Raw genomic sequence first — 27,204 nt, 5'->3', positions numbered from 1 at the left:
TTGTTCTCAGTGAATTTTTGTGACATTGAACAATATCTATCGCGACCTTTTGAGGAGAGTGTTTACCTCGTAATTAACACCCCTCCCCTCCTCTATACTTGGGCGGGGAATGAAGGTTATTCTGTGGGCCACACAAGAAACGGCGAAGTGGCACGCGGAGTTCGGAGTTTGAACGCGAGAAAACAGGGGTTCGCGACGCGACTGACGCCAAACATCTATGTCGCGTTCAAAACTGTGCGCGACGCGACTTATGCACGACCACCTCATTTCTTCCCCCCACCGCCACCCGTGAGCATTTGCTCCCCTCACGTCGTCCAAGCCATGCTGCTCTCTCAGGTAGAGCTGTTGGCGTTGGCAAGGAAACAGCTACAATCGGTGAGGACTGCATTCTGCCACTGGCACTTAGTCATGGCTCGTTGCGATAGCTCTCTCATTGTTACCCTCGCAGATCGAAGGAGTACCCGAGGCATACTTACAAGAGCTGAAGAAGCATATATCGCTCTGGCCTGACAAGATTGATGTAGGTTTCTTGACACACTCTTTTTTCTAGTCTTCCGTGCTGGATTCGACTGATAGACGCTGCAGTTCACGGTCGAGATCGAAGCCGGACGAGGATGTAAGTGGCAGTCAAAGAATATTCAATGTGGTCTCCTTCTTACACACCGTATTGACTTGCCAGACGGCGTTGTTACTTGCCACGAGAACGGATGCCACAAACGGGTGCCCCTCGTCGCCCGCATTTCCTCCGAAGATGGCGGGGTCTCGGAAGGAGTGGGCTCATTGTCCGCTTATAGGGTACGCTATTGTTCACCGGCTAGTGCCGCTCTCCAAACCACCTTGTTTACAATGCCACGACGTTTCAGGTCCATTTGGCGGCCCACCACTCCGACCCCGAGTCCGAGTCCGAGTCCGAGTCGCCACAAAGGAGCGCACGTGTCAAAATCGAGGGCCCTAAGTCCAGTGCCAACCTCGTTCGTTTCTTTGTCTCTGAAATATATAAATGAGCGTATAGCTGACTGTGTTTTGATCTACCAACAGCTCTCTCGCACCACAAACCCATCGACACCCATGCGACCACTTCTCCAAGCCAGGGCCCGTACAAGCATGGGCTCCGGTTCTCCCTTCACCACGCCGACAACGTCCCCTACCGGAAGAGATGTCGTCAAAAGCGAACCCCGGGAACATCCCTCTCTTTTGTCTGACAGCGGCGCTTTAATTTCCCGCAAGCGTCCACATCCTGCTCCTTTCCCCGTCAAGCTGGAACGGCATGACACAATCGACCTTAGCCAGGGTGATGAACAGTCCGGCTCTCCAATCAAGAAGGCGAGACTCACTATCGGCGATGCTCCCTCAACCCCCGCAAGGTCTGGCAAGCCGTTGTCTCAGCTCAACCACTATTCCTCCGGCGAACTTGTCACCACCAAGTCTCCTTCTAAACCTGCAGAGGACCAGTCGGATCTCCGCGAAGAGATCGAGGACATTCAACGTTCTCTCAACAGCTGCACCAACAAGCTCAATCGCGCCAGCGCCAAGAAATTTAAGGCGAAAAGCGACCACACTCGAATTGCGAAGTTGGCCGAGGAGAAGAGGCGACTCAACGCGCAGAAGGATTCACTTACCAAACGACTCCCGACGGCGAAGACACTTTCTCGCCACGGCAGCTCTCTGGCGAAGGAGGACAGGGACCCAATTCTCTACGGTCTCCCTTCAGTCAAGCGGGAGCCTGTTGATAGGGCTCTCGCCATTTGGCCTGGACCTGAGGTCCAAGCGCCAGCGATTGCGTCCGGCTCGAATATACGTCTTCCGGAGCCAGACGTGAAGCCATTCTTTTGCGCCCCCAGGCGTGTCATTCATGCACCTTCAACTGTGCCCATGGGCGAGGACCGCAAGCCGACCGTCAAAAGGGACCCTTCTCCAATGCCGGTTGCCTCTGGCTCGAAAGGTGCGGGAACCCCGCCGGCTCCTGCCCCTCCTGGAAACGACTTCCTCGCCGATGTCAACAGGTATGTCCAGGGCCACGTTCCGATGGACTACGATGACGGGACGTACGATGAGACCGGTGCGTGGCATGGTCGTGGAAGGGATACGTTTGCAGGGCCTCAGGCTAGAGCTGATGAGTAAGTGCATCGGCTCATCACCCTTATGAGCAATCTATACTGATATAACTTCTTCTAGTATCGACAAGTTCCTCATCGCCGCTGGAAATGCTGAGCAATTCGACCGCAACGCTACGGTAGACGACGCTGTTCGGAAGTTGGGTCTCCCGGACATGTTCGCCCCCTTGCCCGGCATGGTCGTCGCATTGATGGCTCATCAAATGATCGGTGTGGCATGGATGATTGATCGCGAGCGAGGCTACAGTAAAGGCGGTAAGGCTTTCTCGCTTCTCATGTATTCTGCATTCTCATTATATCTTTGCTGCGTTGAATCTTCGCAGGTTTGCTCGCTGATGAGATGGGACTGGGCAAGGTGTGTTCTTTCGGCTTCTGGTGCTTCTGGAGAATGCTCATTGATACTTTGTTTGCACACTGCCGGGAGACAGACGGTCCAAATGTGAGTGATTCGCCGCCGACTCTTTTTGCTGGTGCATGTAACCAAATTCATATGTAGGATCGCCACGATGGTTGCGAATCGACCGACGGATCAGCGCCGCAAAGCGACACTCATTATTGCACCGGTGGCCCTGCTTGATCAATGGCAGATGGAAGTAGAGTTGAAGACGAACTGTGGTTTGCAGTGTGTCGTATATCACGGCAAGTGATCCCCTTCTTGATGCTGTACTAGGGTTGTTTACCGTGTTTTCTTCAGGTTCCAGCAAACCCAAGACGAGGGCGGAGCTGATGAGGTATGATGTCGGTGCGTCCAATCGTGATCGATCCCTATATGTGCTCGCTCGCTGATTCGCCACGAATCTTGGGTAGTATTGACGACCTATCATGTACGTGTTTTTTTTTAAATCGCTCTGATTGTATAGACGCATTCACTTACTGTCATGTCACGCAGACACTCGCAAACGAGTATGCAGATCCTGAGGCAGAAGTGGCAAGAGCGAAGACCAGAGCGAAGAAGAAGGCCAAGGCAAAGAAGAGGGAGGAGAATGAATGGATTGTCAACGAATCCACCGACGACAGCGATGCCAAAAGCAAGCCAAGGAAAAAGAAGAAATGCAGTACGTGCAGACTGCTGTTGTTCCTTAGCCTTGTTCTAACCTCGTTGCCACATCCTAGATGGCCTACTTCTGAATGTCGAGGTGGGTGTATAGTCCTCGGTCCTTTACTCTGATCGTCTTCTCATCTTGTTCCAGTGGTATCGTGTCGTCCTCGACGAAGCTCAAAGTATCCGCAACCGCATGACCCGCGTCTCTCGTGCTGTGACGTTCCTCGATGCGGAATATCGTTGGGCATTGACTGGGTATGTACCTTCTTCTTTTATAGATACCACGACTGACCGAGCGTGCTTTTTGCCATTACAGCACGCCCATCATCAACTGTCTAGCTGGTAAGACCGCTATCTCCCTGGATACTCCTCCGTGAACTTGCGAGTTAACGAGCTGGTTATCATTAGATGCTTATGGGTACATTCGGTTCCTCAGAATTCGTCCGTGGTACGATTGGACGGAATTCAATGACCATATCGCGAAGCATGAGAAGAAGCGCGGTATGTTGGAGCTCTTCTCATGAGCATGTCAGGGTAGATAACTCACTTCTTTCTCTTAGCCACCTTGGCTTCCAGTCGCCTGCAAGCTATATTAGCTACTTTCCTTGTCCGCCGCAAGAAGGATACGAAGCTCGACGGCAAACCGCTCATTGAGCTGCCTCCCAAGGAGGTGCAACTTACGAAGCTTACCTTCACGCAGGAGGAACAGGAGATTTATAAAGCGGTAATACCTCTATATTGGTCTCCTCTTGGCTCTATGCATCCGACTGACGCTTCTGGCCTTTAGTATGAAACGAGCGCACAAGTGAAATTCAATCGATTCCTTCGGGCGGGCACTGTCCTCAAGTGCGTTCGATTCCTTATTAGCAGGTTGATGTAAAAACTGACGTGTATGTTGTCTAGGAACTATTCACATGTTTTGGTCATGCTTTTGCGGCTCCGCCAGATCTGCTCACATGCAAGCCTTGTTCAAGAGGACGGCCGTGCATTCGTCATTGGTGATGAAGAAGATGACGAGAATTTAGACGGTGATGCGAAAGCAGAGCTTGCGAGGGCGAGGAGAGAGGTATCCTTAGATTTCGTAGCGAGGATGAAGCACAAACTTCGCGAGATCATGGTCGATAGAGTCAAGGCGGAGAAAGAGGTACGTCTACATTTCGCGCAGGAATATTGTTCCATAGTTCCAACTGTGACAAGACGAACGGCGTTGTGTGGCGCGGCCGAGGCATGTCGTCTTCGCACATACATAATAGCAACGAGCTACCAGAACTTCGTTATCTGTGTCCGTCGTGCAGCATATACCAACTTTTAACATTGTCCCTTTTATCGTCGTTGGGGTGCTAACTTTTCTTGGTCTCTATCTCATAGTCCAAGGACGCTATCGCTGACGGCGATGAGGAATGCTCTATATGCTTTGATAATTTTACGGCTGCGGTCGTCACGCCCTGCACGCATACATTCTGCCGTGACTGCATCCGTACGTCTTGTTATTCATATATCTACGCAGCGGGTTGCTCAATCTTTTACCAGAAAACTATTTGGATCTCCCTCGCGCCGAGGATCCGACCGAGACAATCAAATATAAGGAGGATGAACGTGCATGTGAGTACCCTCTAAATCGATCCACCATAGCCTTCTTTGACAGTCGTACAGGCCCTGAATGTAGGTCTGCCATCAGCGCGAGAAAGCTATATTCCCGGTCTGCTTTCCTGCCTACAGATGAGGAGATCGAGCTTGCCATCAACCCTCGTCCCGCCCAACCAACTCGTCAACCCAAGTACGAGCGGATTGACTCTGATATCGAGATGGAGATCTTAGAAGGCCTCATAGACAAGGGCAAAGGCAAAGGCAAAGCTATCCCGAAGAGCAAGAGGAAGAAGCCCTACGTCGACAGCGAGGACGACGAAGAGCACTCTTCCGAGGACGACGGTTTAAGCGACTTCATCGCTGATGAGGATGAGGATAGTGAGGACGAGAAGGTTGCTAGAAAGCGACTGAGCAAGCGTTTGGGCAAGAAGAGGGCGATAGTCCTTGACAGTGACGAGGAGGCGGAGGAGAGCGAAGACGGTGAAGTATTGTTCGGCAGGCCGTCGCCTATCATGGCGGACATTCCGAAGGAGCAGATCAGGATGATGCCTCGCTTCCTTCCCAGCACGAAGATGAAGGTAAGTTTCTAGTTCTTTTGCTTGCTACTGTGAGTGGTACTGATAGGTCTACGCAGCACATGATGGAGCTCCTCACGGATTGGGCCGAAAAGCACCCGGATGACAAGGTTAGTCTTGTCGGTCTCCAGGATTTTTTTTCTCTACTCACCTCCTTCAAAATTCCTCCCTACTCGAAGACTATTGTCATCTCTCAGTGGACTTCTTGCCTTACGCTGGTGTCCGACTACTTGACCGAACGCAGCGTTCCCCACGTCAAGTACCAAGGCGATATGTCACGAACTCAGCGCGATCTCGCTGTCCGCCACTTTATGGCAAAGAAGAAGTCGAAGGTCATGCTCTTGTCGCTCAAATGCGGAGGAGTGGGGCTTAATCTTACTCGTGCGAACCGTAAGCACCCTCTATCAGCACTTTCCACCTGACGCCCACCAATATTAACATGTTCCCGGGACCTCTGTGTAGGTGTTATCTCCTTGGACCTTGCGTGGAGCTCAGCCGTCGAGAGCCAGGCGTTCGACCGTGTGCACCGTCTCGGACAACTGAAAGACGTCTTCGTCCATCGACTGGTCATTGCAAACACGGTGGAAGATCGTATCTTGGCCATTCAGGACCGCAAGAAGAATTTGGCGGATGGTAGTCTCGGAGAGGGTACTGGGAAGAAGATCGGCCGTAAGTTCGCCCTTCGAATACGTCTTTTGCTCATTCCGCATGGTGTGTGGCGTGTGGCGCGAAGTCCAATGCTGACCTGTTTCGGTACTTATAGGTTTGAGCGTGAAAGAGCTCGCGAATTTATTCGGTTTGAACGGTCGCGGAGAGGTGCTCGACGACGACTAGATGAAGGCCGATGCCTCAAGTCTCGGTCGCAAGTTCGGACCGAAGTATACCCCTGCGTCCATCTCGACAAACCATTGCAGTATTTTCCTATTTCACAGCCCAATTCCCCACATTCCATGGGACAAAGTCTTGATTATTGCGTCTGCTCTGAAGCTCCTATCATTTCCTCTCATACTCTCGCTTTCTGCCTCGCTCGGCCTCACTGGTGTTGCGAACTATCCGTTGCCCAAAGACTCGCCATTCGTTCTTATTCAAATATGCTTGCACCCCCAGTTTTACCTTATTCATGCGCATTCCCTGCTTCCTTGAATTTTCACTTTCTTGGTCGTCCCTTCCACGCTCATCGCAGTGCGGGGCGTGTAGAGTATCATAGAAAACCCATAGCGTTACATGGCCTTATATTCCTGCTCCTTCCGTGTTCGTTGGTAATCCTTCGCAACTGTCTTAGCCTATACATTCATATATTCGTTTACGCTCTTTGTAAATGCCTTCGTACGTCCTTCCGAGTCGTCTTTGTTGCGATGATTATGTTGTTGTTACTAGTGCATTGCTGTATGTCTTTCGCCTTCTTTGCTGCAATGCTATGTATTTTGTTTCACCATTTGGCGCTCCCCTGGTTGTCTGGTTGTCTGGCTGAATCACAGAGTTCAACGTCGAGATTGAATACTACATTGTGGTTGTGGCAAACTATTTTGTGGGGAGACGTCTGAAGCGTCTATTGATACATTTTACACTCACACCGGCATATCATCCATGCCTACGACCGTACCCAAAGTGTCTGTCCACGATGCCGCATCCTCACCCTCGCCCGCTTCCCCCGTCAACTCATCAAGAATTTTACTTCCCCCCGTCTTCTCTGCTTTCTTCGAAACCGAACTCAAACTCGACGGTGGCACATGCTCCCTCACCGCTCCCGCAATCGCGCCCGCCAAATCCTTCGAAGGCATCCCAAACGCCTTCGCCAACTCCTCAATATGTCTCTCCACGCTCATTTCGCCGCCCACGCCCTCCTCTCTCGCAGCTCTTCTCTCTCCCACATTCACTGGTACGTCACCAGATTTAGAAGAAGACGTCGACGACGAGCCGAAGGGTGAAGCGTTGCTTACGACGCTCGAGGCGACGGAGACGCCCTTGTAGGCGTACCAGGCAAAGATGATGACCGCGAGGGTGGAGAGGACGTAGACGAAGGAGCTTGTGCTGGATTTGTAGAGGGGTGCGGTGACGTTTTGGATGCCGCGGGATTGTTGATTCGGGACGTCTTTGTGCATGGTGCGTTTGCCTTCGCCTTGCGGCGGTCCTGGATCTTTCTTGGGCATGTTGGATCCTGATTTGGAGAATGGTTTGCTTTGTTGAGAGAGGGTGTTGTGAGTACCTAATAAGTGTATAAGTGGCGGGGAGAGTGAAGTGGTGCGGGAAGGGAGGAACGTCAGTTCACAATAGACATCATAACGGCTTTAAATGAGAAAACAAAATACCAGAAATTATTCGCACAACGAATAGTAAAACCACAAGCAAGTATTCTCGCTGTCAGATGGGTGGTACTTAGGGATAGAGAATGGCAGAAGATGGTGCTGGAAATGATTTGAAGCAGGACGCGTTTATGTATGCACGGACGTCTGCTGGCGAGCGGCGCTTTAGTTGACAGCCCTACGTCATTTTTGCATCTTCAACGCCGACGTCATTTTCCTTTAGCCCCTTTTACTGTCCAGTCCCCAAAGCGTAGTTTATATGGGTACAATGATATAAATTCTCAGCAGCATGGCGCAGCTGGTATAGCGCGCAGGGCCCATAACCCTGAGGTCCCTCGATCGAAACGAGGTGCTGCTAATCGAAAACGGTCCCAGAGCAATATTTTTGATGTTCACGCAGGTACTGTGGCGGACTAGGAAGCTGGACGGACATAGAAGCTGGACAAATGTTTCTGGAATTTTAAGCACATATATTCGTGCCTTCATCGCTCTAGATAACCTGTAGGCCTACATTGTCCCGTGTGATCTGTAAAAATATTTTGTGTGATCCTTGTGAGTATTTTGTAGAAGATGGTGAAATGTTGCCGGAGATGGGGTTTGTGTGGCAATTTTGCCACATGCAGAGAGCTCGACCGACATGGACACCTCGACTCGCCTTTAATATCAGCGTATATGCTCGTAAAAATCTATGTGGGGTATATATGAGGACATGCCAGAAGTGATTCCAAATTATTCTGGCAGACCATGGTTGCCTACTTTTGCATGGGACATCTTTTGTTGAGGGGATCCTCTGGCTAAAGCACCACAAGAGGCTCCCACTTCGTGAGGCTCTAGCTCCAGCATCCATGATCTTCCTCATACAAAAAGTTTATGGTCTTGGAGCCCCAACAAAATAATCCTTCTGCCAAGGTCTGCTTGTTTTTAACAGACTGTTTGGCTTCTAGACGGCACGATTTTATAGAAATGACCGATTTTGCACCTCTCAAACATCCGAATGAATTTTGAGCGCAGAAAGTCGTGCAGCACCCCACAAATATTTATGCAGATAGAATGATGTATATTAAAATGCTATGGGTACTTCTTGCCGTTGGTCGTCTAACGATTATGTGTACGAAATCGGTGGGCAAGGGGGTGTGGCGCCTTTGGACATCTTTTTCGCCACTCATTCGGCAATAGCCGGGCCCTTTCGGCGCGCGTCCAGCTTCCCTGTTTTGCCACTTTCCCCACTCGTCGTCGCAAAATATTCATTGACGATGGTTTACTGCATCAAGCTCTCTAAATAGATGTAAATATACTTAAATAGATGTCGGACTACCTAAATGTGCCATTTAGTTTGCAGGTCATAGACAGGACATTGATTAAATGAGCGAGAAAGCCCATCTGTCCAGGATCCTAGTCCGCCACAGTACGAGGCTAAGACCAGCGGCGGCAGCTCTATCATCAAAACTGTCGACAAATACGACGGTCGGAGATTTTTATTTGATATAACTATCCCTGTTTTACCCCCTTGCAGCAACGAATTCAAGCAAGGCTTCTGCACGCAGTACACTCAGAATCTCCAAGTTCACCATGTCGTTCCATCTGCTCCACAACGAATTCAGATGACAATATACCACATCTTCAATGACATCGAGGTTAGATAGACGTCAGGGACATAGCAATGCGAGCATCATCATTCTCAGCAAGCACTCGCACGCACAAAATACACAATCCATCCATGAGCAAGTAACTTGAACTAGCGATAATCCGTGAACGAAACTCCGTGTAAGCAGCAGCCTGAAGGTTCTGTGGGAGATCAATCGTCATGGTTTCAATTAGCTGCTTCGATTAAGGGATCGAGGAACGAGTGACAAGACTCACGAAGAATTTTGAAAGGCGATCGTGTTAGTTTGCAAGAATCATTACTATAGGGCAGCGTCCAAAAGAGGTCCACAAAGAGCCACGCCGACGTCCCAGTCCGTCCCCAATCTCGCCGTTCCGACCCGTTCGCAGGACCAAAGGGAAGAAGGAAAAGGAAAAAAGAAAAGGAAGAGGAAGAGGAAAAGCAAGCAATAAGAGGGGAGTGGATAAATAGTGCAAGGAAATGCGGGGGCGAAAGGTCGGGACGAATGGCGGTCGGAAGTGGAGACTGGGGAAGGTACTTAGATATATAACTCTAAGGTCGTAGCGGGGTCGTGAACGGGTCGTAAAGGTCATGTCACTGTCGTCAACGGAGAAGAAATAATGAAATCAGAAGTAAGAAACAAGACACGAGACTGCTAACAAGACAATAAGAGAAGCGAGCAGAGAATTCGTAAAACCCAGAATGATGGAAACGAGAAGTCATTGATGAGGGTGTTGACGCCGCTGGTGTGAGGGAGAAAAAAGGCATTGTTGCTTGACGATTTCGGAGAACAGTTCATAGAGAAAGCAATAGTACGGTGCAGATGCAGATGCGGCGGAGAGCTGATCAGAGCGAGACGAAGAGTTGATGGGTGCGTTAGGTTGTGCTGAACGGCTAAACCCCCCATTCATGATTTTCCAACGCCGGAATCGCTCTGCCCTCTGGGGCGCGAGTCGAGGGCTGGTGTGCGCTGCCGTGATACTGACGAGTCATCCTGTGCTCGGGCGAAAAAGTCGTCTTCCCCCTCATATGGTGAGGAACCTGAGTTTATCTGCGCCATGACATGTCAGTATTGCCGTTCGAGTACGAGGATTGCGCTTGAGCAACAGTCACGCCCAAGGCCAAAGCAATAGATTATAGGTATGTATAAGAAAAGAACACTCACCCACTCTCCTAACACGTCTGCCACCCGCGTCGCCTCTTCCGCACTGAAATTACTGTCGGACCCTTTCGCGGCATGCAACTTCAATAGCTCGCTCAATGTCCTCTTCCCTCTCTGACTTCCCTCCCCTTCCACTGCCCCATCCCCGTTCTCTTCCGCCTGCCCGTCAGACGGAAACGCGACGCGTGCAGACGAGGATGCGGAGTCTATAATATCGGACTCAGAGCGATCCCAGTCCTCTGGAGCTTGAGCGGCGCGAGTAGGGTCGGACATCTTGTCTGTCGAAGACGTTCCCGGGAGTCGAGAGTCGAGAGAGTAAGAGCAGTGGTGGAACGCAGCAAATAATTGAATGTGTCGCGGTGAGAATAGATGATGTGGGGTAGGTGTGTCAAGAGAAGACAATTAGATATGATGCAATTGTCCGACGCGAATAATTGTTGTGTACAAAAGAGACGACTCGGCAGACCAGTGAAGGACTGCGACGTCGAGGCCTGTGAGACGAGGATAGTAAAGGTAGTCTAAGCGAGCTGTGTGGGTGCAGTGCAGAAAGGCTCGTGGCGCGAAGTTGATTTGTCCCAGGAACAGGTCGTGGGAAAGGAGGTGCTATTGGGCTCTCTGCTTACCGGACAGTGTAACTTGTCCTCATCCTCCACAGCGTCTTCAACAACGTACTGCACGGTGAGCCCGTCTTCTCGTCTTCGTTGTATTGGTGACTACAGCATTCACGTCATCTATGTTTCCGACGCCCTACATAATGCAGCTCCAAAGTCATGAGCTTTGATCTCTCCAAATTTCAGCTCGAACGGGTTCTCAATGAAGGTACGCCGTTGTGCTGATTATTGTTCTGCTTCGCGTAACTATTGCTCATATTATTAGATCCTATCTCTCGTAGCGTCACTCTCTTAGGAAAATATCCAGAGTCTCTCACCTCGTCATCGACGACACTCGCCATCGTCCGGATAGAGAAGACCGCATTACCGTCTTTCTCTGATGACTTGGTCGAGAAGGTCAAGCAAATCGAGACAAACGATATCGTATGTGTACATTTTTGCTTCCTCGTAAACATCGTAGTGACGATGACCCTGGATGTGATGTAGTATACGTGGCTCTTCGGATGGCTAGCATCGTCGGAAGAAAGACCTGATGTGAAAATCAATGTAATCTGTCCAGCAACAGAGATACACATAAAGAAGGTATTGTCCGAGAAATCAACCTTCACATGAGCAGCTAAGCTCACTTGCAGCTGCTTCTAGTACTCCACGCAGAAAGTATACCTTGTACACGAGACGCCAACCCTCTACGAGCAAATCGTCAAGCCCTATATCGATGGCTTTCCCACTTCTCGTACTAAGTGGTGCGTTATCTCCTTTCACACACTTGGCCGCATCTAGTTGAAGAAAAAATGTTTTGGTTTTTCTAGGGTCACAGACATTCTCTCCGGCTACTCTGAAGCCGACAAAGTCCTCTACCGCTCCTCCGCCACTACAGACCCAGACGAAGGTTTCCTCATCCTCCCCGACATGAAATGGGACTTAAAGACCGTCTCCTCCCTTTACCTAGTCGCCATATCTCTCTCTCCCAACATCCGCAGCCTAAGAGATCTCGAGCGCAAACATCTAGGGATGCTAAAGAAGATAAGGAAGGAGGCGAAGAGGGCCGTCAAAGAAGGATGGGGCCTCGAGGAGAGTGAGGTGAAGTGTTACGTGCATTATCAGCCTAGCTATTGTAAGCATCAGGACGTCTTTCTCGCCAGTGATGTTACTTTTGACAATGTGGTACTCACATGTATGGTCAACTGTCAGATCACTTCCATGTGCATATCGTTAATGCAAACTATAATGGACTAGCGGGCATGGCCGTTGCCCAGGCTCATCTCTTGGACGATATCATCTCTCTAGTACGTCCGCCGTCCATCCCTCCATGTCACCTCCCTCATGTGAACATTTTCGGCAGCTTGAGCTCGAGGCCGATAATTCAACTGCGCCCTCGGCATTGCAGCGAATGACGCTCACATATGGACTTGGGGACCAACATGGATTGTTCGAGCCTATGAGAGCTGCTCAAGCCGAATTTGCGGATGATGATTGACATTTAAACGTGTGACCATTGTTCATTGATCCGCGCACAGGTTTTACCGTGCAGAAGCGAAGATTCTCATGCACATCGGGTTGTCGCAATGCCGTTATTGTATGGCTAATCCATCGAGGCTCTGAACTTGTTGCCATCGATGAACAGTTCAATGTTTCGGTTGCACCTCCCTGCGATCTCGCCATCCCATGAACTTCAGTTTCTCCTCCGCCTTTTATGTTCTCAAAGCCCAACTGACAGCGGTCTTCAGTAGATGACAATCCAGGAGTCTGGCCAAGCAAATAATACATGCCGACGACTCCGCTTCCAACACATGTGACCATATCCGTGCAAAGGAGCCTAATCCTGCCTTCTGTCGACTAAGTCATCGCATATCGCCAACTGCCTCGGACATTCGACCGAGCCTGCTCTTTCTTGCCCCTCTCTTACGGTATGATCTAGGTCTGATCTTGCAACATGTATCAAAGCGAGGCGCCTCTGTGCTAGGGTCTCAAACTCTCGTCACTGCAATGAGGCATCTCCTGCTAAATCGACGCCTACTCTCATCCACAATCTCTCTATGAAACTTATAGTCTTGTTCCGTCATACTCCACTCGGGATTCAGACCGTAGTTTGTTGTCAAGACCGCACCACTGGGGCAGTTCTGGACAGCCGAAATGAAGACATGTTTTCGCTTGAATGTCATATGTATGAGACAGGATGCACGGCGAAACCTAGTGGGCGTCCTGTATATATACCAGTCTGGTTCTGCGAAGGTGTCTTCTCTTCACCAGGTCCACATCGGTCTCCGCCCTACCTCTGTGCTCGTGCTCTATCCACATAATGTTCTGCAACGCTCCTGAGTACGAAGCTCGGTACGTTATACCCCCCTTTTCAATCACCGCTGCCTGGATAAGACTCTAAGATCACTGTACTGACCGTACCCAAGTGCATCGAAACCCTTCTCCCCTCCCACATTCACGCTCAAACAAATCCATGACGTCGTCCCCAAGCAACTCCTTCAACGATCCTCCTTCCGTGCATCACTCTATGTCCTCCGCGACATTCTTCTCGCCTGCGTGTTCCTCCTCCTCGCCACTCGGATTGACTGGCTAGCCAATGTCATTGATCCGACGCGAGGCTGGTTGAGCTGCCTCGTAAAGGCGGCAGCATGGGGAACGTACTGGTGGTTCCAGGGCCTAGTAGGCGCAGGGATGTTCTGTCTCGGTGAGTCGTGTTTGGTTCCATTTTAGCACTGAGATGATGGAGATATTGACTGCGATTGGTACAGGACATGAGGTATGATTATTCGAACTTTCTCCATGGAGGATCATCTTGCTGAAAGCCAATCTGTACGCGAAATAGGCTGGGCACGCAACACTATTTGACTCGTCAATGGCAAATCATATCGTTGGATTCACACTTCATTCTGTGAGATTCCATCTCATTCTCCTGTCTTTGTTCTCCTCCCCGCTGACCTATATTTTGTTATGTAGTTTTTGTTGGCCCCATACTATGCGTGGCGTGCCACTCACCATGCTCATCATGTTCGTACTTTCGCCGCCCCATCTCGTTCTTATCTTTCTTACAACTCCATCTTGACCTTAAAAGAAAGCGACAGCCTCTATCGAACGTGACGAGAACTATATTCCTCACCAGCGAGAGCACTATGGCTTGCCTTCTCAGAAGGAAGCTAAGAAAGCGGACTATGCCGAGGTCTTTGAAGAGACGCCGTTGTGGACCTTAAGTAGAGTGTTGATTATGCAGGGACTGTGCGCTGTCTCCATTTATATACACAGCGTTTGTTGACTAATTCTTTGTCTTTCCTATCTCCCCATAGGGGCTGGTGGCTCTACCTTTCGTGAGTGTAACATATATTTTTAGCAGATACTTTGTAAGTACTTACGTTTGCACCGCACAGACGAAATGTACTCGGGTCTAAGATGTATCCACCGGGGACTAACCACTTCAACCCATACTCTCCCCTATTCAAGGATCATCAGCGTAACTCTCGTCCAGCCCTCTTTTATATTGATTTCATCTCTAACGTCGTGGTGCATGCGATCGTGTTTAGGCAACTCTATTATTCTATCGGATATCGGAATCACGGCCATGGCAGGCTTGTTAATTTACATCGCGCGTTACGTCGGATGGGGTGCTGTCGGCATGTATTACTTTGTTCCGTACTTGGTAAGCATCGTTTTGGACCTACTGCTTTCGAGATGCCCATCTAACACGAAGCTTTGCAGTTCACAAATCACTGGTATGTCCGTTTCTCCTTTACTTCACCATGCAGCCTATAACCTAGGATCTCTCCGTTCGACTTTTATCAGGATCGGTACGTCCACTCTCTAGACTCTGTTCCGTCCGTAAACCACTGCTAATCACGAACATTTCGCACAGTGATGTTCACCTTCCTCCACCATTCCGATCCCACGATCCCACATTACTACGGATCCGAGTGGACATTTTTGCGGGGAGCGGCTGCCACCGTCGACCGACCGCTTTTGGGATGGATGGGAAGGTTCTTCCTGCATAACGTACGAACAATCTACCCACTGCCATCGTGTTGGATGTCGAAGAGCTGACGGTATAACCTTTACAGATCTCTCATGATCACGTCGCGCACCATTTCTTCGCGAGCGCACCATTTTGTGAGTGTCGTGCTTCTGATCCGACGCTGCTTCTTCTGCTCATCCTATGGACTTGCTTTGCTACAATAGATAACGCGCCAGAAATCACAAAATGTATTCGTACGGTCCTAAAGGACGATTACAATTACGACTCTACCGTGCGTCATCCCTTTCCTCCCTCTCTTCTCATACTGGTACCGTCAGTGCCTCAAACTCAATCGTTATGCTATGTAGAACTCCTTCTGCGCTCTTTGGCGCTCCTTCACTCAATGCATGTTCATCGAAGAAGGCGGTGGGATTGTCTTCTACAAGAACAAATCCGGCGATGCTGTTCGAGAGCTCGCACCTGGCGCATTAGGCCAATTACAGCCGATGACTGTCATGCAGACGACCTCCACGGATGGCAAGGGCGCTATAAGCGAGGGTCCGGGTAAAGCCAGCAGAGCCCACGGAGACGTGATAATGGTCGAGAACTAAATTGAAGAGTGAGGACATCCTAGGGTGTTCAACAAGCGTGTTTGGAGCTGTGTTTTGTTCTGTTTCTTCTATGATTCTAAAGAGATGTTGTTTTACTATAATTTTGAGTGCGTTGATCGCTGCTGTATAATCAGTCGCCGCGACTCACTAACCCTACTTTATACCGCTGACGGGGATGATTCAGTGTGCCACTTGGAGGATTGTAACATCACTAGCCTTGATTTTGTCCGTTGTTTTCATCACGATGCTTTGCTTTTTCAATTCATGTGTTTTTTCTCCTGCTCAGCGAAGCGTAGAGCTCACCTTCGGATGCCAATGTAGGTAGTTATCACTACGTTGAAGTCAGCTGTATGTCTGCCCGCCACAGTTGCCGAGTGTTCGGCGCTCTGATGGCTCGCGTGGCAGCCGGTGTTGTGGCCACCGAAAGCGCTCACCGCGGGTTGGACGGTCTGATCTTTCTTTTGCACGATGTTCCTTCCCAGTCTCATGCTACGGGGGTCTTGTTCTAGCCTTCTTGTCGAATGCGCCCGTAGTGGATATTCTTCGTCGCAATGTGCACGAGCGGAATGTATTGCCACTGAGCGTTCGGAAACAAGATGCATCCGATGCGTCCTGAGTGTATGTACAAAGGAGAACACCACTGATTGAATCCAATATTGCCATCGGGTCGACATCTTGCCTGGTGTGTTTTCAGTGGCGGTGGAATACTCCAAGTCTAACTCTTGTTATCCTACTGATCGAGTCGAGCCCACCACAAGCAGTGAGACACGCTGACATATGCCACTCTCTATCTATTGACTATCGCACTGCATCGAGTCTTGAAGTCGTGGCTTTGGGAATCGTGTACCTCGACTCGGGTGGCGATAAGTCAGTTGACGCTCTTGCGATTGTGCAATGACAGAGAAACATTGGACCAGGCGCTACTAGTGCATTTGGGTCCTGGGCATACCGGATCGCGTATATTTAAGAAACGCTCAAGGGGCACAGGGTACCTGGGTTCTCTTACTACATATCTTCCTCTTTACTTCTGCTCTCCCATCAGTTCTGAGTCTGGGACAGCCTCACCTCGCTTCACACCCCCGAGTCTCACGCTCCTGCTGATCTCTCTGTGTAGGTGAGCCACCCATCTTGATAGAGGCTGCCACCTCGATCACCGTGGCTATCTACCTGCATATTAATATTGGCGGATCCTGAACATCTTTCCTCACTAACATGACTTCTTCCCCCATCATAGAGTCTCTCTCTTCCTCTGCGAAACCTGTCATCAGGTTCTCCACCGACAAGGCCAAAATCAAAGGTGAGCATGCCTTCGCCTATACGACACCCTCTATTTGTGCCATTCTGCGTGCATACGTCTTGCGCTGTCCTCGATGTTGAGCTTGACGGCATGACTTTATATCAGAGCGAGAACAGATGACTACAACACCCCCCTTCTCCGCGATGTCAGATCGTCCCTTCCTCTCTCCCGACTCCCGCGCGGCATCACCACGGGTGGCGGTATCTCAGGTTACAGACAAGTTTGCGGGTTCCTCTACAGATTTGGAGTATGATGGGGAATATCAAACAGTATGTTTTCTCCGAGCTTATCACTGTAACTCGAGTATTCAACCACCATCTGCTCGTCTTGATCAGCGCTTTGTGGAGGCTCCTGGTATGAACATAGCATTCCCCTCACGGACAGATTGCCTGACACATTGTCCCTCTCTCTATAGAGAGTGACCCAGAGAGATTCATCCTCTACAACCCTTACGACGACCAACCCACGCGCTACGCTCCCATTCCCAACGGTGCGTGTCGTCGTCATTACCTTCACGTGCTTCGATCCAGCGCTTCCACTGACAACTCGGCGATCTAATATTTGATGAAACCGATCCTTTTCTCAATATATTCCCGGCGACCGTTCGCTTTCTCCGGTGCTACAGCCACCACTGATCAGGACGCATGGACTCCAACACCGCTGAAGACTTGGTTCTGGGTTCCTTTCGTCTGTGTACTAGTGGCAGGGGCAATTACACTGGAAGTTGCGCTGAGCTTCAGTCATCGCAAGCATGGTGAGACGCGTCCTTTCCAAGCCTCGGCTCCCAACCCACGCTCACGTTCTTTCTGCGCTTCCCAGGATGGGCTACGAGCGCCTCATTCTCATCTGAGGAGGGCATATTGCATTATGTCTATGTAAGGTTCTTGTTTCTTAGGCGATGTCGATTTGGTGGTTCTGATTTCGCTCGACAGACTCTTCCCCCGGTGGGCGTGGCAATGATCATCGTTGGCCTTTGGACATGGACGGATATGGAAATCAAACGTCTGCAGGTATGAGGCATTCTCTTACGCTCAGCACCTATATAATGCTGAACTGGTCTCGTTATTAGCCTTATGTTGACCTCGTTCAAGGCGATGCCCCTGGTCAAAGTAGTCTTCTGCTGGACTACACCCGACGGCAGTATGTATCCGGCATACCTTGTTAATGGATTTCATGCTGACCTATGTCTCTCACCGACAGCTCAGCCTTGGTTCTCTGGGGTGCTTATTTCAACAGGCACTGGCTAGTGATTCTCACCTCCCTTATGGTTCTTCTCTGCCTCGCCTTTCAACCACTCTCTGCCGCCGTATTCACCATCAAAGACACCTACCTCACTTTACCTGGTATATCATTTCCTCGTCGTTTGTCATATTTGAAAGACCATACTTACGTCCCATTCTATAGACCGGAATGTTACCAACCTGCAAGCGATCGGTCTCAATCAAAACCAGCAGTATCAAGACTTGACTTGTATGTCGTATACTCAACATATAGTGTGATTACTGATGATGAACGGTCTCTTGTAGCATTCCTAGGTGCCTCTGGTTATGCCTCTTCATCGATTTTGTACAATCTGGGAGACACACCTTTTGTGCATAACGGCTTCACTGTCGGGGAAATAGAGGTCAGTCTCCTGATCTTTAGCAGTGTAAAACCGGTTCAATGAGTAACACGATCTTTCATACAATACACAGCTTCCTTACGATGTCGCAAACACCGGAAATCTAACTGCCAATACCACCGCCATTTTCACCGATCCAGGATGCCGAGAACCCGACAACAACGTATGTTACTCCTACTTGCTCAAGAAACCCCCTTTTGAGTCTAACGCTCAATGCTATCAATTACAGGGCTATGTGAACATGTTGCAGCATGCCGATGCCCAAGGTTGGACTAACAGCGCAGTCTTCAGCGGCTGTAACTTCACCTGGGAAGTCAACAAATCCTCAGTACACCTCTTCGGCGCCGAAATCATGCCCGACTGCTCCGCCTTCGACTCCTCCGACCCAGCCTTCATGCCCGTCATCTTCTGGTTCTTCACATATGAGCCTGCTGCCGCTGCCTCCGTCACACTTTGCGCGCCCACAATCCAGGTCCAAAATGTCGCCATTGCTGTCGATCTCGGCTCGTCGAACCTCACATCCGTGACCACTCTGGGAAACGTGACGGCCGGCGAGGAAAACTTCACGCAGTTCGCAGGGAACGTAACGGGCGATCCACTGGACGGGAGGGCGTATAATGGATTGAACTGGACGGCAAATCAGTTGGTGTCGGATCCGTTCGTGAATGCAAGGGCGACGGCGATTCAGTTGCAGTTGCCCGCTGCTGTGTTTCAGAGTGCGGAACAGAGCCAGCAGGGACTTACTGCTGCGTTTGCGAATAATTCGTTCGCGGAGCTGTCGGCGACGGTTTATGTGAGTGTATTTTTTCAAACTTGCTTTTGGTCTCAGTGCGTGGGCGTTATGGTCTTACTGGTAGTGTTTCAGAGGACATACCTTGCGATGTTGGCGAAGCTTGTGTACTTCGTTGAGGATAACGAGCCAATCAATGTCCGGATATCCACCACCCAGAAGAGGCTCACGATGAGGTATTTGCTTTCTCAGACTGGCAGTGAAAAGGCAACTCACCGCCATTCCTCAGTGACATCGCCGTACACCTCCTCTCCGCTGGGATGCTCACGCTCAGCCTATTCACTGTCGTTGTTCAACTCCTCCATAAACGCTCTCGGCAAGACCTCCGTCTCCTACACCAGCCAGGAACCCTGGCCTCCGCGGCGTCATTCACTGCCTCCACCGGTACAGCCGCCCTTCTCGATGGCCAGCAACGCCGAGAGGACCTTTACAAGGCGCTTCGAGATAGGAAGTTCAGGATCAACCCTGTCACAAATAAGATTGTGATGGAGGGTGAGCCTGAGTATCCGTTCTCGAAGAGTCCAAATTGGAGGAAGTCGTTCTTTGGAAGCTCGGGCAGAGCAGGTCAGAGCTGAGATCGTAGAACACGGTCCATCTGATGTGACAATTTTCCTGAACCTTTCTCTGGTTCGATTTTTACATGGACTTTCACCATTTCGTCCCCCCATTTGCCTCCGAACACCATCGCTATTGATCACTATTGATTATTTATGACGGTATACTTTAAACTACTTCACCCTCATTTATGCTTTCAGTTGATTCATAGAATCCTCCCGAATCATACATACCATTGAACAATGAGAGATTATTTCGTGTGTCGCCGTGTAATTCGCATCATACTGGTTGAAGGACTGGAACGACGTTCGATGGAGTGATCGGCGATGTTTCGGCCAACGTTAAAATAAGAGTGACAAGGTATCCATTGCATTTCTGGAACGGAGTTACGAGGACATACAAGTAAGCTCTAAGACATGTAGGCATGCCTAGCCTCGGATCCGACCACAACCCCCCGAAGAACGTCAAGGTTGGGCACGGAAAAAATATTGAGACAAGAGGCCGCTCTCTTTTGCACCACTACACTTCAGAGGCTGCGGGAGGAACTACGCGGCGTCTGTACACACGGGTGCCAAGATGGGCATGAGACCGACATAGCACCTGGATGACACTGATAAGAAGCCTAGTTAGACTCGGGTGGCATGTCATGGCGCCCGAGTCTAACAAGGCTTGGATCGGGCCGGATCTTCGCCTTCGACCTCGCCTTCGTATCCCTTCCTCTTCTTCACTACCAGCTCACTGCCTCGGGACCTCCTCCGTCGTCATCATCGGAAAGATCCCGACGCCCCTCCCTCCGACTTCCCCCTCCCTCAGCCTGGGCCCTTGACGCAAGACCTTGTCCCTCGAGCCTCTGCCGCCGGCTGCCCGCCAGACTCGCTCTGCGCCGCCGTTCACGATGCGCCACACACCCTCCGCTCCCTCTGCCTTTCGCGTCTATGTAGCATAATCTCTTGTAGGCCTCTTGTCGAATAGATTAATACATATTGTTTCTCTGGTTTCCTTACTGTCTGCACACGCTGATGTCTCGCTCACGGGGCATTTAAAAATGTCAGTGTGTATCAGGAAGAGCATGTGTGGCGTAAGCCATCACTGTTGATTATCTAAGTGAGTGTGTCCTTGTCTCGTGTGGCACTGGATACAGTCGTGGTCCTGCAAGACAATAGACTATAGTATCCTTCAGTGTCTCTCCCTTGGTTACAAAATGAGCTCGCGTTATAGCCACGCAAAAATCAAGAGATCTAAACCTATCAGAAGCTACACTCCTGGCCGGCGTGCTACTACCAGCAAGGATGTAGTCAAGTCTCTTAGCCGGCTCGCTCGGGAGGAGAAAGAGGCTTTATTACATCGCGAGCAAGGATTTCACCGTAATTTTTCTTGATTTATGTTCTACGATAGCCTCTGATTACAGCTTTATTTCTGCCAGATGTTCCAGCTGCAATGCTTGATGCCTTTAATTCAATCATACCCAACAACGACGAGGCAGAACCGATCCCCATGGACATCGATTATGAAGACGTGGCTCGATACCACAGTGACGAAGTAGAGGACGAGGACGATGAATATTGGTCCGATACAGATAATGAAGAGTTTGGTGGCAACGTGCAGGAGATATCGCATGCTGGAGGAGAGTACGGCCCAAATGTTAGTGTGGCGCAGAGGACATTCTCACTCATGACATCAACGAACAAGTATATTTGCTTATTTATCTTGTCGTGCTTCACTGTAACTGACTACAATTTTCAATTATTTGTGAATAGTATGCGCCGTTTTCTCAAACGTGGACAATCCATCAATCGCCGCGATCGCATTCAGGCCCTCCAATCCAACTGGGACAACCAGATAGAAGACTTGGCCGATGCATACCTCAAGTTCAAGCATGACACCAATGAGCAGAAAGACTCCCTTTCTTCTGACGCTGCTTCGGTCTCTGATCAGCCGACATCTAACCTCACATCGCCACCCAGTGGCACTCCTTTGCAATCGCCCACATCATTTTATTGCACTACTGTCCGTGAACGCTGTAGGTCCTCAGTATATACGTGCACACTCTTCTTTAAATTTCTGACTGTGCCTCAAGCCCGAGAACAGATTATTGTTATCCAGCAGCCCGAGCAATCCGTAAACCAGGCGCTCATTCAAATAGGCTTTCTCGGAACATCTCCAGTAGAGCCTACGATTGCCATTGAGCTAGAAGTGCTTGAGCTGTACTATCGCTTGCGCCGACGGTTCTCGAGGTATGGTATCTTGCCATTTGTTCGTGCACTTTGTGATCTTCAAAAGGTACGCCAAGTTTGCCTCAGTGTACTACTCTGTGACGAGTAGGTCCACTGACACAAGCATCCAAGGTTCAATACAAAGCTCATATGCGAGATCAGTTTTCCATTGCCTTTGATGCATACCTGCAAATTCTACGAAAGGTAGACGAACGGATACGGGTAGTATTGGGCAGAGATGACCAGGATTGGCGCATCAAGAATTCATGTCCTTGCTGCTGCTTTAAGGTTCGCACTCGTCCACTTTCACACTGTCACATACTACATATTGAGGGTCTTGACAAGCTTGAGGATGAGAAGAAACTAGTTTTCTCTCGTATGTTCGTCGTCGACGGAAACAACTCCGCCAAACGCTTCATGTCTGCAGCACTACAAGACGATCGAGACTTCAAAACCGACTACTTCCTTACTCGAGAACAGGTGGATATATTTAAGGATGAGGTCAAGAGCCGCTATACACCTGCTGAAGTTGATGATGGAGAAGCAAACGAGGTAGGGAAGGAATTTCTTGTTCGTTGAGAAATCACCTAACGTTCAACTTGAATAGATTGAGGACCCCCTTCCCGAGGCTTATACCTCCGACCCACAAGGTGATCCAACCGACGGCGAGCATGGTGTGACCAGCCACTGCAGTAAGAACTGGAAGGCAGCAGCGCCAGAGTCGACGAAGGTCAGCCTGTCGTGCTGGGATCAGACAGGTATCTTCGGTGGTGCCTGCCGCCATGGCCTCATTTTGAAATTCTGTGAGATGGTTCGAAGTGGCGAACTGTGAGTATCTTCTGTCTGTTGTCCGCTCTTTTCTGACAATATATTTCTAGTGCAAAATATCCTCTAGCCATCGTGTCCGACTTCTTGAGGACGCACCTCGATCCCGACAATGTCTTGGGCTTTGATATTGGCTGTTCGTTCAGCGCCACAGTCCAGTCGAGCCGCCTTGTTGGGCCAGTCGCCACAGAACAGAAGCTCCACATCCTAGTCAATGCATTTCATGGATGGGCGCACAATCGGACCTGCCAACTTGAGTATCACCCACTTTATACTCTCGGCTTTGGGTTGGAAGATTTAGAGGGGATGGAACGCATATTCTCACTTTCAAATCTTGTTGCACCCCTCGTCCGAAGTGCATCTCGTTTTCACTGGCTTCAGGCATATGACCTTCACTTTCAGCAGTGGGACGAGGATAAGTACTCCAATCTTTGTATGTCCCTTACCTCTAGTCCTACAGTCCAGTCACTAAATTATTCGAAAGCTATCTTCTTGCTCAACAATTACCGTCAAGCCCTCAGAACCATTCTCGAGTACTCCCCAGAAGTTGACCGAGAACTTCGACGTCTTGACCTGGACCGCGATACCGTTCAAGGATGGATTCAAGAGGAGCTTGCATATTTGAGGTCGAAGACATCGGGCGAGTCGACGGAGAGGACTCTTGAGTGTGGGTACCTCAAGGAGCTCAAGGAGATGTCTGCTGCAGAGTAAGTCTATTTTCTCACGTTTGTCTTAGCACTGCCGGTAACTTATAGACATATAGCCAAGCATACCAGACGACACGTTCAGATCTCCGGATAACTAACTGGACTCCAGGTGTATCATACGGCGCCGATGCTGCAGCAACAAACAAGGCAGAGCGCAAACGTGAGCTCGCCATGAGCCGCTTCCTTCTACACCAACAAGCTGTCTTCGACTTCGAGTTTAGATTGAAGGTGGCAAAGCGGTGGGAGCCTACAGATCCGAAGTACAAGGAGATCGAGGAGTACATCAAGAAACGAGACTTCTACCAGGCCCTGAACAAGCTGCAAGGTCTCGTTGTTCAGCGGCTTTTCGAGCTGCAGAAGGCAAATGTCCCCGGCATGAGTATGCTCATATCTATTCCTTCATCAAAATATGCTATAACTAACTCGAGACCTCTCTAGGCTATAATGTTCGCAAAAATGTATGGGCACATCTGAACACGCGCAGCCAAGCTATTCGAACGGCTCTCAACAATTATAACGCCCTCGCCGTCAAGATGAACCCTCCCGCTGAAATATTAGATATACAGAAGATCATGGAGCTTACATTTGTCGCTGAATTCGATCTCTTACGACAATCATATGGCGATACCGAGATCCTACAAAAGCCTTGGATGTCGCCAGCTAACCGACTAGTCTGTAACAGGCTCTTCAAAGTTGTACGAGCTGAAGAGGAACTCGATCGCCTCAACCTTGAGATGCGCCGCCTTCGAACCTGGCTTCTCGCCGATGCAAAGGCGTACGAAGATGCGATTAACGGTCTATCCACTCGTCATGAAACCATTTTTGCTGCAGAGGTCCGGGAGCAGTACAACCGACGCCAGGCCATCAACAATAACCACCATAGCATCCTCAACACAATCGAGGGACTGACTGGATTCACAGGACAAGGTGGATCAGGAACACCGATGGGATGGAGCAAGGATATGGTTGAGGCACTGGGCAAGGGAAAGACTTCGGTAGATGCGGGCGAAGGGGAAGCAGCAGCCCGTGAATTAGAGAGAGAAGCCTGTCGTGATGATGCAGCTCGTTTGGCCACACAGTTCGAGAGTTTTAACATTCAAGATTGATGTATTTTATTGTGATCTGGTTGCTACCATAGTGGGCGTATGTTGGGCGTATGGATATGGGTGGTGGCACCTTTCTCACGGCCGGCCCGTTTATGCACATCATGTTCGAACTCCGACTTGGTTAGAGCATGCGGAATTGAGGGTCAACTCAGCACTCTCTTATCTTTCCTCCATCACCTCTCGGCCTGCTCCCAGCTATGGGGAATATGAAGGGCAAGGGTAAGGCTGCCTCGGATGATGAGGACGAGCTCTCAGATATCGAGGCGCCGACCTACGACGAATTGCTTCGAGATCAGATAGACGCGTACTACGACGACCTCATCGAGCAAGAGATGCTAAAGTTTCAAGAAGCATCACAGCAGTCTACTGCCGATGGGGGAGATGGTAGTGTCACTGATGAGGAGCTAGAAAATATAGATCCAGCTCCGAACAGTATGTTCTTTTCTGTATTATTTTCGAAATTTTCTTTGCTCATCATCCCTTAAATGAGCACAGCGGCTGAGATAAGCTCTCAGAACGTTGCTCAGCCTCAGCCTCCCAGTGGTTCAGCTCGCCGCTCTCGCTCGGAGTTGTACCGTGTCAGTGGCCTCTATGGTGTCTGGTGTGATCGGGATGAGATTATCCGTATCTTGTAAGCAGTTCAATGTCTTTTCCGACTACCTTTCATGCTAATCTTGATGGAAAATGCAGCAATCCTGACCAGTACAATATTGGAGGGTCATATCAAGCTTCTCCCGATCCTGATTATGACCCGCCCCCTCCCGCTCGCCCCACACCTCCTGCACCTCCTGCACCAGCGCCTCGTACACCCAGTCGCCACACTACACCCATCCTTGAGTCACCTCGTGCACCAGTCACACCGTCCACAGCTACCTCCCCGGCGACGCCGACTCGTGGTGTAACTCATACCAGATCGACCCTCTCGCCTTCAACGTCCCGTGTCTCCAGTACACCTACGACCAATATCAGTAGGGTTCGGCGTGCGATGGTTGCACATAGTATTTCTGCATCATCATCGCAACCTGCCCGTTATTTCGGTGGAGAGATATATGGCCCGTCATTGCCCACTCGTCCAGCCCCCGGCTCCTCTAGTTCAAATATCACCTCGCCAACTCGTCCACAGCTCACTCAGCCACAATTATCCACAGCCCGTTCTCCCAGTACTCCTACCGCCGCTCCTTCCTCTGCTCGCTATGGATCAAACACTCCCTCATCGTCATCCCGCTCCCCTGCACCCGCTGACGTTAGCTCGCTCCCCTGGTACCACCAGCATCCCATCGTCCCAATTCCGCCTGGCATGCAGCCGCTCCCTCCTTTTGATCATACAGTGTTTCCTCTTCGGCCTGACGAGTGTGCTTCAGGCAGTGGCCAGATCAACCAGTATATCAGTACGGTCAGCGTTAATCCGGGTATTCAGTCAGCGACATGGGACACATGGCGGGCCAATATTGAAGCTCACCAAGGATTCCCCTCTCCATACAATCCAGAGTTCCACCGCGTTCATGATACCACAGCGTCGGGGCTTGATGAGTGGCAGCGAGCTGTTAACTCTCAGCACGAGACGCCGCTAGGACATCTTCCGCCGATTCGTGTGTTGCCCCCACCTCCTCGTCCTCCTGTACAGTACTATGGAAGTCACTGGTGGGTTGTATATGTCGGCCGTGTCCCCGGTATCTATAGCTCAATGTAAGTTGATCTCCATCCCTGTATGTTTCTTTTCATTCCTCAGATGTTATTGCTAACTTTCACACAGGAACGACGTCTATGAACAGATCACCCGTGTTCAAGGAGGCCCCGAAGTCGAAATCTTCTCTGACTATGAAGCTGCGATCCGATGGTATTGGTACGGGATGGCTAGAGGATTTGTGCGGAGGACAACGTAGGTGGTGGATGATCTCGGTTGGGTCAAAGGATGTCGACTGTTGTTATATTTTTTCCCCTCGTAGTGAAACTGAATTGTCCGAAATCATCTCAGTGGTGTGGCCCGTTTTTTTTAATGTCCCTCATGATCTTTACGAGATTACGTCTCTGAATTCCATGCCTTTCTTGAATATGGTCTGAATAATTTGCAGTAGTTGTGCGAGAATGAGAATTGACGGCAAATGAAAGCTGTTTGCAAAGTGTGGCCCTCAGACCTTCGCGCCACAGCAACTTATGCAGATCCCGAGAATAGGGGCTTGGGCAGACACTTACTCTGAACGATGATTATTGCTCGGAATACGAAGTTCATGTCACTCACTGTTTTATAGAGTATTGATTATATGGAACTCATAGCACTAACATATCTTGAGATATAATGGGACACATTACAAAGCGGTATGCTCTCATGACGGCATTGCGTTGGACAGCGTGAGTACGTTCGGTTCCCACCATTCTTCCTCACTTCATAACTCGACAAGTATGTGAGATTTTTCCGTTCTACAACCTCTATTCTGACCGGGCATGCAAATATGTTGACTCCATAAGTTTTTGTGCAGTGGGATAAAAAGCTGCTTTAGATGTGCTCGAACAGTAGGTTCGGAGGAAG

The 27,204-nt window shown here is 50.0% G+C and overlaps 7 protein-coding genes and 1 non-coding gene across 8 annotated transcripts; 6 read left to right on the top strand and 2 right to left on the bottom strand.

Moving 5' to 3' along the window:
• The first annotated feature begins 281 nt into the window (after nt 1–281).
• STEHIDRAFT_85510 (uncharacterized protein) lies at nt 282–6,584 on the top strand. Its single transcript, XM_007308980.1, has 27 exons — nt 282–375; nt 449–520; nt 586–616; nt 680–795; nt 864–971; nt 1,039–2,117; nt 2,176–2,369; nt 2,438–2,469; nt 2,543–2,553; nt 2,611–2,753; nt 2,809–2,856; nt 2,922–2,938; nt 3,004–3,169; nt 3,228–3,250; nt 3,305–3,411; nt 3,473–3,498; nt 3,565–3,657; nt 3,717–3,880; nt 3,944–4,002; nt 4,060–4,300; nt 4,525–4,633; nt 4,687–4,758; nt 4,810–5,321; nt 5,378–5,428; nt 5,498–5,708; nt 5,781–5,987; nt 6,082–6,584. Exons 1-27 carry the CDS (start codon nt 322–324, stop codon nt 6,150–6,152), a joined length of 4,017 nt encoding a protein of 1,338 aa, XP_007309042.1. The 5' UTR covers nt 282–321; the 3' UTR covers nt 6,153–6,584.
• Nucleotides 6,585–6,784: 200 nt separating this feature from the next.
• On the bottom strand, nt 6,785–7,714 carry STEHIDRAFT_149769 (uncharacterized protein). Its single transcript, XM_007308979.1, has 2 exons — nt 7,628–7,714; nt 6,785–7,524 (listed from the first exon to the last, which is right to left on the bottom strand). The coding sequence occupies exon 2, from the start codon at nt 7,466–7,468 to the stop codon at nt 6,887–6,889; it is 582 nt and encodes a 193-aa protein (XP_007309041.1). The 5' UTR covers nt 7,469–7,524; nt 7,628–7,714; the 3' UTR covers nt 6,785–6,886.
• Nucleotides 7,715–7,904: 190 nt separating this feature from the next.
• Nucleotides 7,905–7,979, top strand: STEHIDRAFT_t239. Its single transcript has one exon. It is a non-coding gene; the product is annotated as a tRNA-Met (tRNA).
• A 1,536-nt stretch (nt 7,980–9,515) lies between these two features.
• STEHIDRAFT_149768 (uncharacterized protein) lies at nt 9,516–10,894 on the bottom strand. Its single transcript, XM_007308978.1, has 2 exons — nt 10,390–10,894; nt 9,516–10,275 (listed from the first exon to the last, which is right to left on the bottom strand). Exons 1-2 carry the CDS (start codon nt 10,657–10,659, stop codon nt 10,132–10,134), a joined length of 414 nt encoding a protein of 137 aa, XP_007309040.1. The 5' UTR covers nt 10,660–10,894; the 3' UTR covers nt 9,516–10,131.
• A 116-nt stretch (nt 10,895–11,010) lies between these two features.
• On the top strand, nt 11,011–15,836 carry STEHIDRAFT_149766 (delta-12 fatty acid desaturase protein). The gene is made up of 20 exons (XM_007308977.1): nt 11,011–11,064; nt 11,147–11,205; nt 11,263–11,420; nt 11,484–11,579; nt 11,640–12,111; nt 12,189–12,283; nt 12,340–13,328; nt 13,403–13,680; nt 13,745–13,752; nt 13,819–13,884; nt 13,950–14,000; nt 14,065–14,225; nt 14,294–14,314; nt 14,375–14,457; nt 14,528–14,643; nt 14,703–14,716; nt 14,852–14,993; nt 15,059–15,107; nt 15,177–15,244; nt 15,321–15,836. Exons 7-20 carry the CDS (start codon nt 13,297–13,299, stop codon nt 15,561–15,563), a joined length of 1,332 nt encoding a protein of 443 aa, XP_007309039.1. The 5' UTR covers nt 11,011–11,064; nt 11,147–11,205; nt 11,263–11,420; nt 11,484–11,579; nt 11,640–12,111; nt 12,189–12,283; nt 12,340–13,296; the 3' UTR covers nt 15,564–15,836.
• A 1,588-nt stretch (nt 15,837–17,424) lies between these two features.
• STEHIDRAFT_65902 (uncharacterized protein) lies at nt 17,425–19,846 on the top strand (the record flags this gene model as incomplete). The annotated part of the gene is made up of 9 exons (XM_007308704.1): nt 17,425–17,614; nt 17,680–17,735; nt 17,793–17,870; nt 18,061–18,166; nt 18,312–18,484; nt 18,555–18,648; nt 18,748–19,274; nt 19,347–19,447; nt 19,501–19,846. 9 exons carry the CDS (start codon nt 17,425–17,427, stop codon nt 19,844–19,846), a joined length of 1,671 nt encoding a protein of 556 aa, XP_007308766.1.
• Nucleotides 19,847–22,534: 2,688 nt separating this feature from the next.
• STEHIDRAFT_85498 (uncharacterized protein) lies at nt 22,535–24,494 on the top strand (the record flags this gene model as incomplete). Its single annotated transcript, XM_007308976.1, has 6 exons — nt 22,535–22,591; nt 22,647–22,867; nt 22,918–23,297; nt 23,349–23,571; nt 23,628–23,950; nt 24,010–24,494. Coding segments are annotated over exons 2-6 (1,431 nt in total), but the record flags the coding sequence as incomplete, so codon positions are not given.
• A 325-nt stretch (nt 24,495–24,819) lies between these two features.
• STEHIDRAFT_124898 (uncharacterized protein) lies at nt 24,820–26,714 on the top strand. Its single transcript, XM_007308975.1, has 4 exons — nt 24,820–25,109; nt 25,173–25,308; nt 25,368–26,363; nt 26,431–26,714. The coding sequence occupies exons 1-4, from the start codon at nt 24,875–24,877 to the stop codon at nt 26,558–26,560; spliced, it is 1,497 nt and encodes a 498-aa protein (XP_007309037.1). The 5' UTR covers nt 24,820–24,874; the 3' UTR covers nt 26,561–26,714.
• The last annotated feature ends 490 nt before the right edge of the window (nt 26,715–27,204 follow it).

The sequence above is a fragment of the Stereum hirsutum genome, assembly GCF_000264905.1.
Source record: "Stereum hirsutum FP-91666 SS1 unplaced genomic scaffold STEHIscaffold_16, whole genome shotgun sequence".
NCBI lineage: Eukaryota > Fungi > Basidiomycota > Agaricomycetes > Russulales > Stereaceae > Stereum > Stereum hirsutum.
Note: the sequence above shows the minus strand (reverse complement) of the source record. Positions and strands in the feature narration are given on the sequence as shown.